This window comes from Lepisma saccharinum, chromosome 8 (genome assembly GCF_977018435.1).
Source record: "Lepisma saccharinum chromosome 8, izLepSacc3.1, whole genome shotgun sequence".
Taxonomy (NCBI): domain Eukaryota; kingdom Metazoa; phylum Arthropoda; class Insecta; order Zygentoma; family Lepismatidae; genus Lepisma; species Lepisma saccharinum.
In genome coordinates this window covers 20111502-20124727 of record NC_139236.1, presented here as the reverse complement: position 1 = coordinate 20124727, position 13226 = coordinate 20111502, and the positions used below count along the sequence as shown (strand labels likewise).

Genomic DNA, 13226 nt, shown 5'->3' with positions numbered 1-13226 from the left:
AAGGAATTTCCATAAAACGTTGTCTTGTGGGAGGGAATGGCCAGCAGAGAGTTGTCTCTCGAACGGGTGGCAAAGGTGTGTGCTGAACTTAGGGGTTGAAATCGAGAAAGTAGGTAGGACGGCTCTCGTGAGTTTACTATTTTGTAGAGCGCTGTAAGAGCGTGAAAGCGGCGGCGAGTGGAAAGGTCGAACCAGCCTAGGTCCTTGAAAGCCGGGGTCAGGTGGTCAAAAAATTTGATATTATAAATGTAGCGCACACATGCATTTTGTATTCGCTGTAGACGTCTTGCTAGTTCACCGTTGAGGTCAATATATGTCAAGTCACAGTAGTCTATATGAGACAGAACTAAGGACTCCACGAGTGTTTTTTTTTACTTCTTGTGGTAAAATATTTTTAAGGCGGTACAGCGAGTGTAATGCTGCGTAGGATTTTTTACATATGGCCTTCACATGGTCACTCCAAGTGAGGTTTTCGTCCACAACGACTCCCAGGTCTTTGACCGAAAGCGACAACGAAATGGGGTTTCCTTCGACAAGAATGTCAGGGATGGAGGACTTCTCTGTTGTGGAAATGAGCTGACGTGAGCCAATTAAAATACATTTCGTTTTCTCAGCATTTACTCGCAGACCGTTTGCCTGAGACCACTTGCAGACGTTCATAATATCATTGTTTAGGGCTTTGATGGCCATATTGATGCTTGTTTTAGGGAACGACAAATAACATTGGACGTCATCAGCGTACAGATGGTAATTAGTCGATTGAAAGTTTCCAGATATATCATTTACGTACATGGAGAACAGGAGCGGAGACAGGACGCTACCTTGGGGTACACCGCAATTCGTCGGCAGCCACGACGACTTATTGTCAGAAACGAATGTGCGTTGCTGTCTGGCTGCTAAATATGAGCGAGCCCAGTCAAGAGCGGGTTGGGAAAAGTTGAAATAAGATGACAATTTTGCCAGAAGGATATCGTGGTCTACGGTTTGGAAGGCTTTGCTGTAATCGAGGAGAACTAGCATTGTCAAATATCTCTTATCCATCGCCGGCCTTACATCATCCACCACTTTAATGAGCGCTGTGCTGGTGCTGTGATGTGGGCGGAAACCGGACTGGAAGGGGTTTAACAATTTTTTCGATTGCACATAGTTAAAAATTTGCTCCTGAACGATGTTTTCAAATACTTTTGACAAAGTTGGGAGAATACTGATCGGTCGAAAATCTTCAGCTCTTACTGGGTTGGTGATTTTAGCCAGGGGGCGTATGTGAGCGAGTTTCCAAATGCTTGGGAATGTGCCAGTGTACAGGGATGTGTTGAAAATATCTGCAATTGCGGGTGAGATGTGGGTAGCGATATACTTTAACATGTTAATAGAAATTTCGTCTGCTCCGGTTGCATTGGATTTGATTTTATTAATTGTAGTTTGGACCTTTTCATGCGTTATAAGAGAGAAATCGAAACTCTTGTTGTTGTTGCTTTTATGAACACTTATGGAGTCGATTGTACGTTTCTTAATTTCAGGATTTATACCTGATACGTTTTGGAAGTGGCCATTTAGTTCTTCTGTGGAGATGCCAACAATTTCATTACTATCATATTTTTTCCCAATGCCGAACATTTTAAGTTTATTCCACAGCGATTTCGGCTGCGATCTGTAGTTTAATAGTTGTCCCGCAAAGCAAAACTTTCTCCTTCGTATTTCCTGCGTGCACCGATTCCGAAGAATGCGGTATTCTTCGAAATAATCGTGTACTGATTCCAGGTTTGCTTTGAGTGTGGACTTATACCGCCTGTAAGCTGCATCCCTACGGGCCATCAGCTGCAGAATCTCGGGGGTGATCCACGGGCTGGGAGGTCTCGAAACTCTTTTTCTTTTCACGGGCGCGTGCTTGTTGTAAATATGAAGGATGAGGGAGTTTAAGAGATTCACTTTTTCGTCAACTGTTTGAAAAGAGGACACGAGGTGCCATGGCATGTTTCCTGCTTCAATATTCAGGGCTCGAATATCAAGCCGTTTAAAATCTCTGAAGGAGATTACTTTTGGTTTATATTTATATGTTTTCAGAGAATAGGAAAGAAAAATAAGATCGTGCTTCGATATGCCTGGGACTGGAAATTGTCCGAAATTTAGAATTTTTAGTGGGTTGGTTGTTAATATATGGTCAAGAAGCGTTTCACTTTGATGAGAACGACGTGTGGCTTTTAACGAACAGGCTGATAGGTTGAGAGACGATATGGTGTCTTTGTAATTTCGTACTTCCGGTTTGGAGGTCAAGAGGTCGAAATTTACGTCACCAAGGATAATACAATTTTCGTATATCGGTAAAAAATTAGATATTTCTTTTTCGAAATTTTCAAAATCAGTTTTCGGGGGTCGATACACTCCGCTGAGGAGGATTTTTTGGTTGTTTACATTTAGCTCAAGGATCAAATATTCCGAACTACTCGAGTATTCTCCTTGCGAACGAGAGAGGATTTTAACGGGAATGTTTTCTTTTACATATATTGCACAGCCTCCGCCTCTTTTGTTTATCCTGTCGCAACGATAAAGCCTGTATCCCTGCATGCTGACCAGGTGATCTGGGATCGATGAAACAAGCCAGCTCTCCGACACTAGAATTGCATCACAAGAAAGAGGGGCAAAAATAGTTAGGAATTCGTCGTAATGGGACAAAAGACTCTGACAGTTCATGTGCGCTGCGTGGAATGCCCTTGGGTGTTTGGCTAGCTCCTCCTTCAGTACCGTTACAGCAGGGTGGGAATGGGGAAGAGAAAGCGAGGGAGACTCGGCAGAGCGTTGGACGCTGGACTCGACTTCCATTTGGCATAGCTTCATAAAATAGGCCGTGGTTGGGCTTAGTGTTGCCATCTCTTTAAAATAGTTACAAAAACAACTAGGCTGGTCCAGGAGTGAAAATAAGATATGTTATTGGACTTACCAGTACTGAAACCAGGATTCTCTTGCTGCATGTATTGAAGTGGATGACCAAAATAAACTGGAGAACACCCGCATGTTACTTTTAACACTTGCACAGATTTGACATGAACGCACACACACTCGACATAAACACTTGAAATATGATTAAAATACACACACATACAAAAACACATACACTTAAGTACGAAAACACAGAAGAACACACGGATGCAAACACAGTACATAAACTCAGAGATCCAGTACATTTGGTGGTGATTTATGAGATGTCTCTTTCGTTTCGCTTCCGTCGTTGCAGTTTGCTGCTTCACCTTAGCGCTGTAGGAGAGATTCGAACTCGCGAGCTGTGTTGATGCTTGTCCTGCCGTTGCTGCCCTGGATGATGATCCGGCCATCGGACGTATAGCAGCTCCTCACCCCGAACGTCTCCTTGGCACGGCGGAGAAGTTGCTGCCTCGTTGCCGTCAGCGATTCTGTTATCAGGAGGCCGCTTCCTTTGAGTTTCCTCTTGGCTCTCCACACGTGCTCCCGAGTTTGGTATCTCAGGAACTTCACGATGATCGGACGGTGCCCCTGCTGCACAACTTCGGCCGACGTACGAGTACGTTTGGGGCCCAACCTGTGTAGGCGATCCACATCGGAGGCACCGAGACTGATGCCAAGTTTCGTGGAGAAAGTGTCCATGACAACCTTCATCGTATCTTCGGCTGGCGTTTCCGAGATGCCGTGGAGGAGGAGGCAGTTTCTTCTACTGTACTGCTCAGCGGCGTCTATTGCTTCCTCCTGAGACAGCATTCTGTTGCGAAAGCTGTCCATGTCCGAACGCAGCTCCAGTATCTGGCCTTTAAGCTCCTTTATATCTTGTTGAAGGAATTCCAAGATGGTGCTGCTTGGAGTTGTCTCTGCTGTGGCCGTTTTTTCCGTGGACTGAGGAGGTGGCAAGGACTTCAAAGCTTCCGACACTTTGGAGTCCAACTTGCTGATAGTTGCCTCCAAGAGGCTGCATCTCTTGTCCAGGCTGCTGCTGTTTTTCTTCTTGGAGGTCATTCTCGTCCGAAGGTAGCAACACTGAGTCGGAAGATCGTGGTCACCGCTTGAGAAGTGTGTTCCTGGGGAAAATGCGATGTCTCGTAATTGTAAAAAAGCTTATTTTTGTGGTTCCCCGCTTCCAATTTGAGAGAGTTTGTTGCTCACATGAGTCAGTGGGGCTCTGGCTACAATTTAGTTCATAGCACAAAATCAGATGTTAAGTTTTGCCAGAGAAATGTGGAGGTGAAATTCCGCACGAAACTACACACAGCCGATCTCGTCCGCCATGTCATATGAATCATATGAATGTTGAGATAGATCTACAGGAAATCGGTAAAGTATAGAAAAGATTGGATTGATCTTGCCCAGGATAGGGACAGATGGAAGGCTTGTGTTGCTGCAGCCATAAACCTTAAGGTTTGAAAAGGTTACAGAGTTGATTAGTTAGTTATCTTGAAGGGTTCACTAGAAGCTAAAGGTGGTGAAATATTTCCCTGAATACCTGTACATAACATGTCGGAATGGGGTGCTGTTGGGATGCCATGTTGCAAAACAACCACCAGTGTTGCCACGTCGCTGAATACACTGCATATACGAAATCTAACAATACCCTGGAAACACTGCACAACTGAATGCAAACTGGCCAATGTTGAGGGGATCTGAAACAGCATAGGATGACCTGATATACTGGAATGCAACATGCCAGACCATCAGCAGTGTTGCCATATATACTTGAGTGGAGCTGGGTCACTTGGGTCATCCCTCCTCCCCTCTGTTAAGCCAAAGCAAGAGCCAATCAAACTTTTTTAATGTCATTTTGGTGTTCAGCATCCTCAGATTAGTAAAGAATGGGTACTTTTATTTCTATAACAAAATGTGTGTAGAACAGTGTAATTGGAAACAGTTCAGAGTATTTCTAAATGTTAAAGTTGGACTATATCATGTCAGTCTACCAGTCTTATAAAATATCCATAATTTTACCCAGTCAGTCAGGTTCTTAAAATAACTTGTCATTTAATCACAAACCCCATTGGTAAGGAAAATAAAGTATTTTGCGTAATTTCCAGAATATTTAGTCTCCACAAAATAATCAATTAACATTTTATAGAACTTGCAAAGCTCCGTGGAAAAAGAATTGACCAAGTCTGATACCCTCAGACCAGTGATAAGAAATATGGTATTTACTATGTTAATCTTGTTAAGATCTCTCGTTTTATTTCCTATAAAGATATGCCAGAGGCAGCTTTGTCATGGTCTAGTGAATATCTATGTTTATATTCATCACACAATACTAGGGCTGAGCGATACCGATGTATCTGCCGATACAAGTAGTATCGTTATCTGAAAGTATCAGTTTTAAGTTCAATAACAAATACTGATCCAGAGTCCAGGAAACTCAGGGAGGGGTTAAAAAATACCATGCCATGACATTCAAGCTTACACCAAGACAGATCTGCCGTACACACATAACACACACCTTAATTGGCTAATGACTCTACACTTGGTAAAGTTCAGGGATGAAACATTGCAGGAAAAATAATAACCTCTTAAAATAACAGTAATTATATTGGATCTACAAAGTGGTTATGCAAACCTTCAAGGTGAACAAAAATGCCATGCCACACTTCCGAGGAATCTTAATTATCCTGGAAAATGTACAAAATTCAAAGCCATCATTTATTTTGCACCAGTAATCAATGGGGGAGGGGGGGAAGAACAGAATTAGTGATTGAACGGTGGCTATATCAATATTCTAATGTAACTGCTTTTGAATGTTTTAAAACAAAACTGTAATAAACTGATGTGGTATGAATGCAGTGGAATACTTATACGAGGTACAATCCAAAAGTTTGCGGACTTGGCTCATAGGTTCTTACTGACACAACCACCTCAAAGTATTCCTTTTGATGACGATGCACTTTTGCCAGCGCTGGCAAAGCTGTTGGAAGTGGTGCTTAAAGCAATGTTTTGCAATCTCCCATAATGCCTCCTTGGATGATGCTTTAGATGGGTTTTTATGTGGGGAAAAGAGTAGATGTCGCAGAGGGTTAAGTCCGGTGAAAAGGCAAGATGTTCCATGTTTGGCCATAAACTTAATGATGATTTGATTTGTTGTTTTAAGTCCACTTTATGCACAGAAAGGCTAATCAGGACTGGACCTACAGTTTAAAGTGGGACCCGAACCACTATGTGCCTCCACCAGGTATTGAACCCAGGACCCCTTGATTACAAGGAGACGGCGCTAACACTGTGCCATCGCAGAGGTTGAACTCAATGATGAGTATGAACAGGTTGGCAAGTGCATTATCATGGAGAACACACATAGTCACATCTCACGCCACTTACGCTAGATGGACTCCCAAGAACGATGAAAAACTTCTACATAGAGCTTCTTGTTTACTGTTCTGTCCTCTGCAATCAATTCCTCCATCATTACACACACAGGTTAACTCATTATCAGCGATGGATTCTTGGCCATCTTAAACCATTTAAGTGGGTATGATGGATTATTTCCGTCCTCGACATTCTCTAGCTCACACCTCCTACGTAAGACGAGGTATGGATTAGCTTCTTTCACTGTTGAGTTAGTTTGCATTTTCGCTACGAGATGAATCGAGTCCTTTTGTGCTACTTTTGGCTAATCACGATGATAATGAGTGATGATATAATGAAATTGATCAAGTGACACTCACAAGGAACACACATGTCCACGCTGAGATTCAAACCCGTGACCCCTGATTTTTTGCTAATAGAAGTTTCATTTTTTTTCCACGATTCCTGTAAGTAGAAAAAGAGTTGTCTGTCTTCTTTTGAGTATAGAAGATGTACTTTTGAGGAGAGATGGGAATTTGTAATTTTTAAAATTGCCCACTCAAGGGGTTAAACCACTCAAACAATCTGAGCATGCCATTGTGACTCACTGTACCTTAGCATAGTGTAAGTGTCAGATAGGGGTTTTCCCAAGCGCTGACAAAATTTAATGTTCTTATGCTGCTCCTGAAAATCCATGTTGCTTATTTTGCAGCAACACCGCAACTAACAATAGAAGATCATGTCTGAGCTCGCCGGTACCTCGCTGTTCAAGGGGGAATCCATTATGATTATGAAGGGATGGTAGAATGAATTTCAGATTTTCCACCCAAAATTGACTGTTTTTGTACCGATATTTTGCTTTTTTATTTACCCAAAATATATGCTTCTAATATAATCAGACTCCACGAAAGCGAAAGTGCCACACAGATTTTTACACGTTCCATGAACAATTAAAATGCTGGAAAAGTATTGGCTGGTATTGGTCAATAAAATCCAATTTAAACTGGTACATCAGCATCAGTACCAGCTTGGACCTAAATTTTACTAATACATCAGATACTGACCTGCCTAGAAATACTTGCAATACATTCCTTGTATCCTGAGGAAAATATTCCTTTGGTATAATATGTGTTAAACCAACCATACAACCCTCTAGATTCCAATTAAGTACTAACTTCTTGTCTTCTCCCTGGTAACAATAGAAAATGCACACAATTAATTTGAATGAACATTACTCAATATGCATATTAAAAAGTAAAATAACAAAATCACTTCTCTCACTTATACTTCATCTTCTCTAAGTCACTAATAATAATAATAAAAACGCATTTCATGTTGCGCAAAACTATTACCTTATACATTTCTCTTTTAGTCAATCATATGGTGTTCATTATTATTATTATTTAGCATTACTCTTCAACCACTTTTGGTTAATTGCAACGATGAAAACAGGTGGTGGCATAATGAATTTTATGAAGGAACACTCACAAAGTGTCCCTACGCTGGGATATGACCACTTAACGTGCTAGGCCACTTGAGCCAGATAAAACTAGGTTTTATGTACTTGGTTCACAACAATTATTTACTGGCAAAGTTATATGATGCATATGGGTCATTCCAGGCGAAATCACCAAGAGCACGCTGCTTCATAGTCATTCATTTTATTTCAAATTTTTTTTGTACTGATAGATACTTGGTCTAATATGACAAATATGTAATATTAGACTTGTCCAACAAAAATTTTGAAAGTTACGAATTTTTGAAAATTTGAAGATTTTCAGAAATTGGGTGGACGAACAAACGCACCATGTGACACAAAACATGTCATATCTTGGAAACTATGTGGAGTATTTTGATGATTTAGGTATTGTTGGAGAGGAGAAGGACAGTCCTAACAGAAAATGACTATATTACCACTTACCTACTCAGAAAGTAGAAAAAATCTTTAAATGACGTTATATGTTGATGAAAAAAACACTCCACTTTGGGTAATTGTCTGATAGGGAGTCCCAAGCTTTACCACAATGAAAATTGTTACACAATCACAGGTTTCAGTATAGGGTGTATGAACCAATTTTCCACTGTCATACAGCTATATTTTTGACACAAACATTAAAAAAACACACACCATCATGCACTACAACCATGAACTGAATAGATAGTGGTCAGGCACACCACGCCTGGCTTCCGTTACTGCAGCAATTAACACCGGTGAACAGCAGACGACATATACACAGGCATACTGGCGACAGCAGCACACCTAGCGGCAATTTAGAAAAAAACAACAGAGACGCGCCAAGCAACAACACAACGAATTCCAACGAGGATGGTTGCAGTGGCTACCAAAATAAATAGAAAATAATGTAAAACAGCTTCGCGGAAAACGTGACTCCCTTACTTATCTATTACCGCATCTCTCATTTCCATAGTATGAATACCACTGCATGTGTGTTAAAACAACAAAAATATTGACAATTTTAAAAGTGGTCAAGGAACAAGTGCTGGAACATTTGGTATGGACTGACCCATATGCATTCTGGACAAGAAATTCTGGTCTCAGTATAATTTCTATGAACTAAAAGTGGACAAACATCACAGTAATACTTTTCCCACTTATTCAACATTTCTAACAATATTATGTGTACTCATATTAGTGGTAATTTGTGTGTGTTTTAGGGCCATTTGCCAAAAATATAGCTGTATGCCAGTGGAAAATTGGTCCATAAATCCTATACTGAAACCTGTGATATTTTTACTATGAAAATATTACTTTTTTGATTTTTTAATATTATGTTTGACATGTATTGATTATGCTGTGTAACAATTTTCATTGTGGTAAAACCTGAGACTCCCTATCAAACAAATATCTGAAGTGAAGTGTTTTTTCATCACAAAATATTACTTTATTTAAGGATGGGACCGATTAATCGGTACTCTATCAGTATCGGCCGATATAGGCATATCGGTGTATCGGTAAAATTACCGATTATTTTACCGATCCGATATATCGATAAATATCTTATAATTTAGTGCAAAATTCTGCCATTTTGTTGTAATTTTTATGGATAATCTCCATGCCCTACTTTCTTAAAAAGTAAATGTCTAAATATTCAACTTCTTTTGCATTGCAATCAGCTCCTAAAACGTATTTATTACGGAGATCAAGGAAAATTTCAGGGTCTTCAAAGACCATTTCTAATTTTATATCGGATCGGTAGAATATCGGTTATCGGTATCGGTAAATTTTATATCGGTACTGTATTGGTATCGGCCAAAATTTCATATCGGCCCATCCCTACTTTATTTAAACATTTTTCTACTTTCTGAGTAGGTAAGAGTGGTAATATAGTCATTTTCTGTTAGGACTGTACTTCTCCTCTCTAACAATACCTAAATCATTAAAATACTCCACATAGTTTCCGATATATGACATGTTTTGTGTCACATGGTGTGTACGTTCATCCATCCAATTTCTGAAAATCTTCAAATTTTCAGAAATTCGTAACTTTCAAAATATTTGTTGGACAAATCTAATATCACACATTTGTCATATTAGACCAAGTACGCATAAGTAAAAAAAAAAAAAATTAAAGCAAATCCATGACTATGAAGCAGCTTTTTGTCTTTCAACTGGGTGATTTCACGTGGAATGATCCATATGTGTAGATAAAAGCATTCTGCAATTCACAAAATCATCGAAAATGATTTGCCTCTCTTATCCAGAGTGTATTTAAAGCGAAACCTGAAAGAACGTACAGAGCCTACTACCTGGCTGTGAGAAAGTGCATTGTGTTTGCATTGCTCCACGAATAATGATCACTAGGGCCCGAGACTTTATGTCCTATAAAACTGTAAAATATGTATGTAATATGTCAGAAAAATGTACAAATACAGTAGAGCGTCGATTATTCGAAGTAATTGGGGGACATGGGTGTTCGGAAAACTGGTTTGTTCGGATAATCGAACTGTACATGTTTATTTGCCAAAAAGAAGTACTGTACAGTAAATTTATTCATAAAAACAGGCATCTCTTTAAGTATGTATTACAAAGTAACGTACAAAGGCAACTTTAGTAGGAATATATAGTATGTGGTACAGTTTATTAAACAAAAATATGTACATATTACATACGCATTTTGCATGAACAATACACACAGTACACAAAATTAACGTTTAAAAAAATCCTTTATTTTGGTCTGTCTAAGCAAGCCTACACGCTTACGAGCAGCTAAGTCACGTACTTTTTTCATTACAGATATCTGAAAGTGAGCGAGTACACAGTTCGGTTAAGCGGTCGTTCGGTTGACCGACGTTCGGTTGACCGACGTTCGGATAATTGACGCTCTACTGTATTACCATCTTTTTGTTTGTCTGCTTCAGAGATAGCTGGGACAGAGTATACACACTCGTACATGTGTGGATCAAACGGTAAGTGATCTTAAAACTCGAGTACTCAATTGCCGATAGAGTAGGGGCTGTAATGTACTGAATGTTATTTTATTTTTGACTGAATGTTGTAAGAAATCAAAAAAGATAAAGAAATAAAAACAACTGAAACTTGTTTACGGTGATTCTCATTACGGCACAACACTGACGGTGAAGATTTTGTCCTCAATAAGGTTCACAAGGCTATCAATTAAAAGGGAAGTATTATTGTTCTGTACTAGTTGGTAAGGTAAGAAAAGTACGGCATATACATTTAATTTCTTTCTGCGTAATAATTTTATCCTGCCATCGATAATACTATAAAAGTTATGAAGAATAAATCATAAAATAACCAATAACATGCAAGATAATTATAAAATTATGCAGAAATATGTCTTATTACGAGAAAATTGAATAAATATGTTGTAAAAATGCAAAATTGGTAAAATATGTCAAAAATATGCCTTTTCAAGTTGGTCTATTTCGGCCAATTTCTATTACATATGTAAAGATCTCACCCCTGTATTCATTCAGATGCCAAATAAAAAATATGTTGTAACATAAGTCCCAGGCCGTAATGATCACTCCGAAGACACAAGTGAACTTATCTGCAGATTCTTCATTTCAATTGTGTCGAAATGAATTGCTTCCCCCAATGTTTGAAAGACCTTAATTGCAAGTCTCTCAGTCATTAAAGTTCACCTGCTTTACAAGTGTCTTTGGTAGAAAGAGACAGGTCTGGCATCAGTGCCATTAGATGAGTAGCAGCAGAAATTGTAAATTCTTGCAATAACATGTGGAATAGTCAAGTGCCAAGGCTGGAAGGATTGTAGCGGGCTATGGTTAGGATTACTGAGAGTTATAAATGGTGTATGCATTTTGGTATTCTTATAATGGATCATTTAAAACAAAATGTTTGATGGAATCTCATAAAGTGGAATTTATATATATTTCTTAGGAAGTTTGTTTGATTAGAATCCATGGAACTCTGACTACTTCCCCAGATTTTACAATTTTCCTGCAATGTAGACTTTTCACCTGGTTTCCCTTAAAAGCTTTTAGTTTCTACTGTATTAACCTGGTTTAGCATATATCATTGTTACTGGAGGAAATCACGGTGTAAGTGAGGCTGTTTTTTTTTTCAAAAAAATTATCAATTTGGTGACTGAGCCACAATCACATCTTCTGGGTTTGAGTCCTCACGAGGTACATCATCTGCTTCCCCAAAACATCACTGCACAACAAAACTACAACTATAAAATCCAAATGTCTCACAGTGACAATTCAGATGTCTCCATATATGGAAGGGATCAGTAGGAAATGCACCAGAACACAATCGAACACCAGCATCATGAACAGTAAATAAACAGTAGTCAATTTGGCACATTGTAAGGGTGTTCTCCTATATTTCGTCACAATTAAAATACTTTTAACATAGAGATTTGTCCTAAACCTTTTGAGCTAGAAATATGAAATTGAATAGACTGAAACAATTGTAAAACTCTAATTTGATGCATTACCATATTCTCAATTGCTCCTTCTCTTGATTCAGTCAACAACTGAAATGAATCAATATTTACTCAGAAACTACTAGAAATAGAAACATAACATTTGATGGACAAAGTTCATGTAATAATAACATTACAGAGGATAAAGGTTCTTGATCTGAGTATCCATCTGCCTATGGAGGCTTGGATTTGATTGATTTCATGTTTTAAGTCCACTTTATGCACAGAAAGGCTAATCGGGACCTACAGTTTAAAGTGGGATCCGAACCACTATGTGCCTCCACCGGGTATCGAACCTGGGACCCCTTGATTACAAGGATATGACACTACCACTGCACCATCTGGGAGGTCCACCTATGGAGGCAAACACATGTCTAGCCTTTGAAACCTCAGAAGCAACTAAAGCTGGAAATGTGTAATCTGGTGTACTGAAACATGTATAAAATACAAACTCATTCTATATATGTTCTAGATTTTACTCTTCGAGTCCATAATATAGGCCAGTCAGCATGCTATACAAGATGCTCACTAGAGTGCTGCATCAAGGCCTTTTTGCTCTGTCGTCTAATAGTTTGCACGGATGACGCTAGATGGCTTACAAATTTTACAGTTTCTTTGCTTGAATGAATAACGCTTGAACAGGAAAACTATCGGTATATGCTCAAAACCCAGTAGTTCATGTACAGGGTGGCTCAATAAGTCACTTAACACCCCCAGTACAAGGCCACTGCAGCGTGCAACATGGAAATGGTGATGACCAATTGTTATCTGGCCAAGGGGGAACCACATTGACGCCACCCACACAGTCGGCGGCCATCTTGAATTCAACTTCAGAATTTTAAATGGGAAGGGGGTCGTGCGACATATCAAAATAGGCTATAATTTCACGAGAAATGCAATGGTGAAGGTTTTTTCGACGTATCTTTAACCAGTAAAAAGTTATGACTGAATTCTTGTACCAATTTGCTCCTTTTCGAGGTGTTAGAAAAATGCCTTAAAATTTGTTTAGCGCTTCGG

The 13226-nt window shown here is 39.3% G+C and overlaps 1 protein-coding gene across 1 annotated transcript in view; it reads right to left on the bottom strand.

Annotated features, from left to right (window-relative positions):
• RanGAP (Ran GTPase activating protein) overlaps positions 1-13226 on the bottom strand; it is a 55087-nt gene that overhangs the window by 6645 nt on the left and 35216 nt on the right. The window contains exon 10 of the mRNA XM_083126329.1: positions 7341-7465. Coding sequence (XP_082982455.1) covers positions 7341-7465 — 125 coding nt within the window. The remainder of the gene's footprint in view (positions 1-7340; positions 7466-13226) is intronic.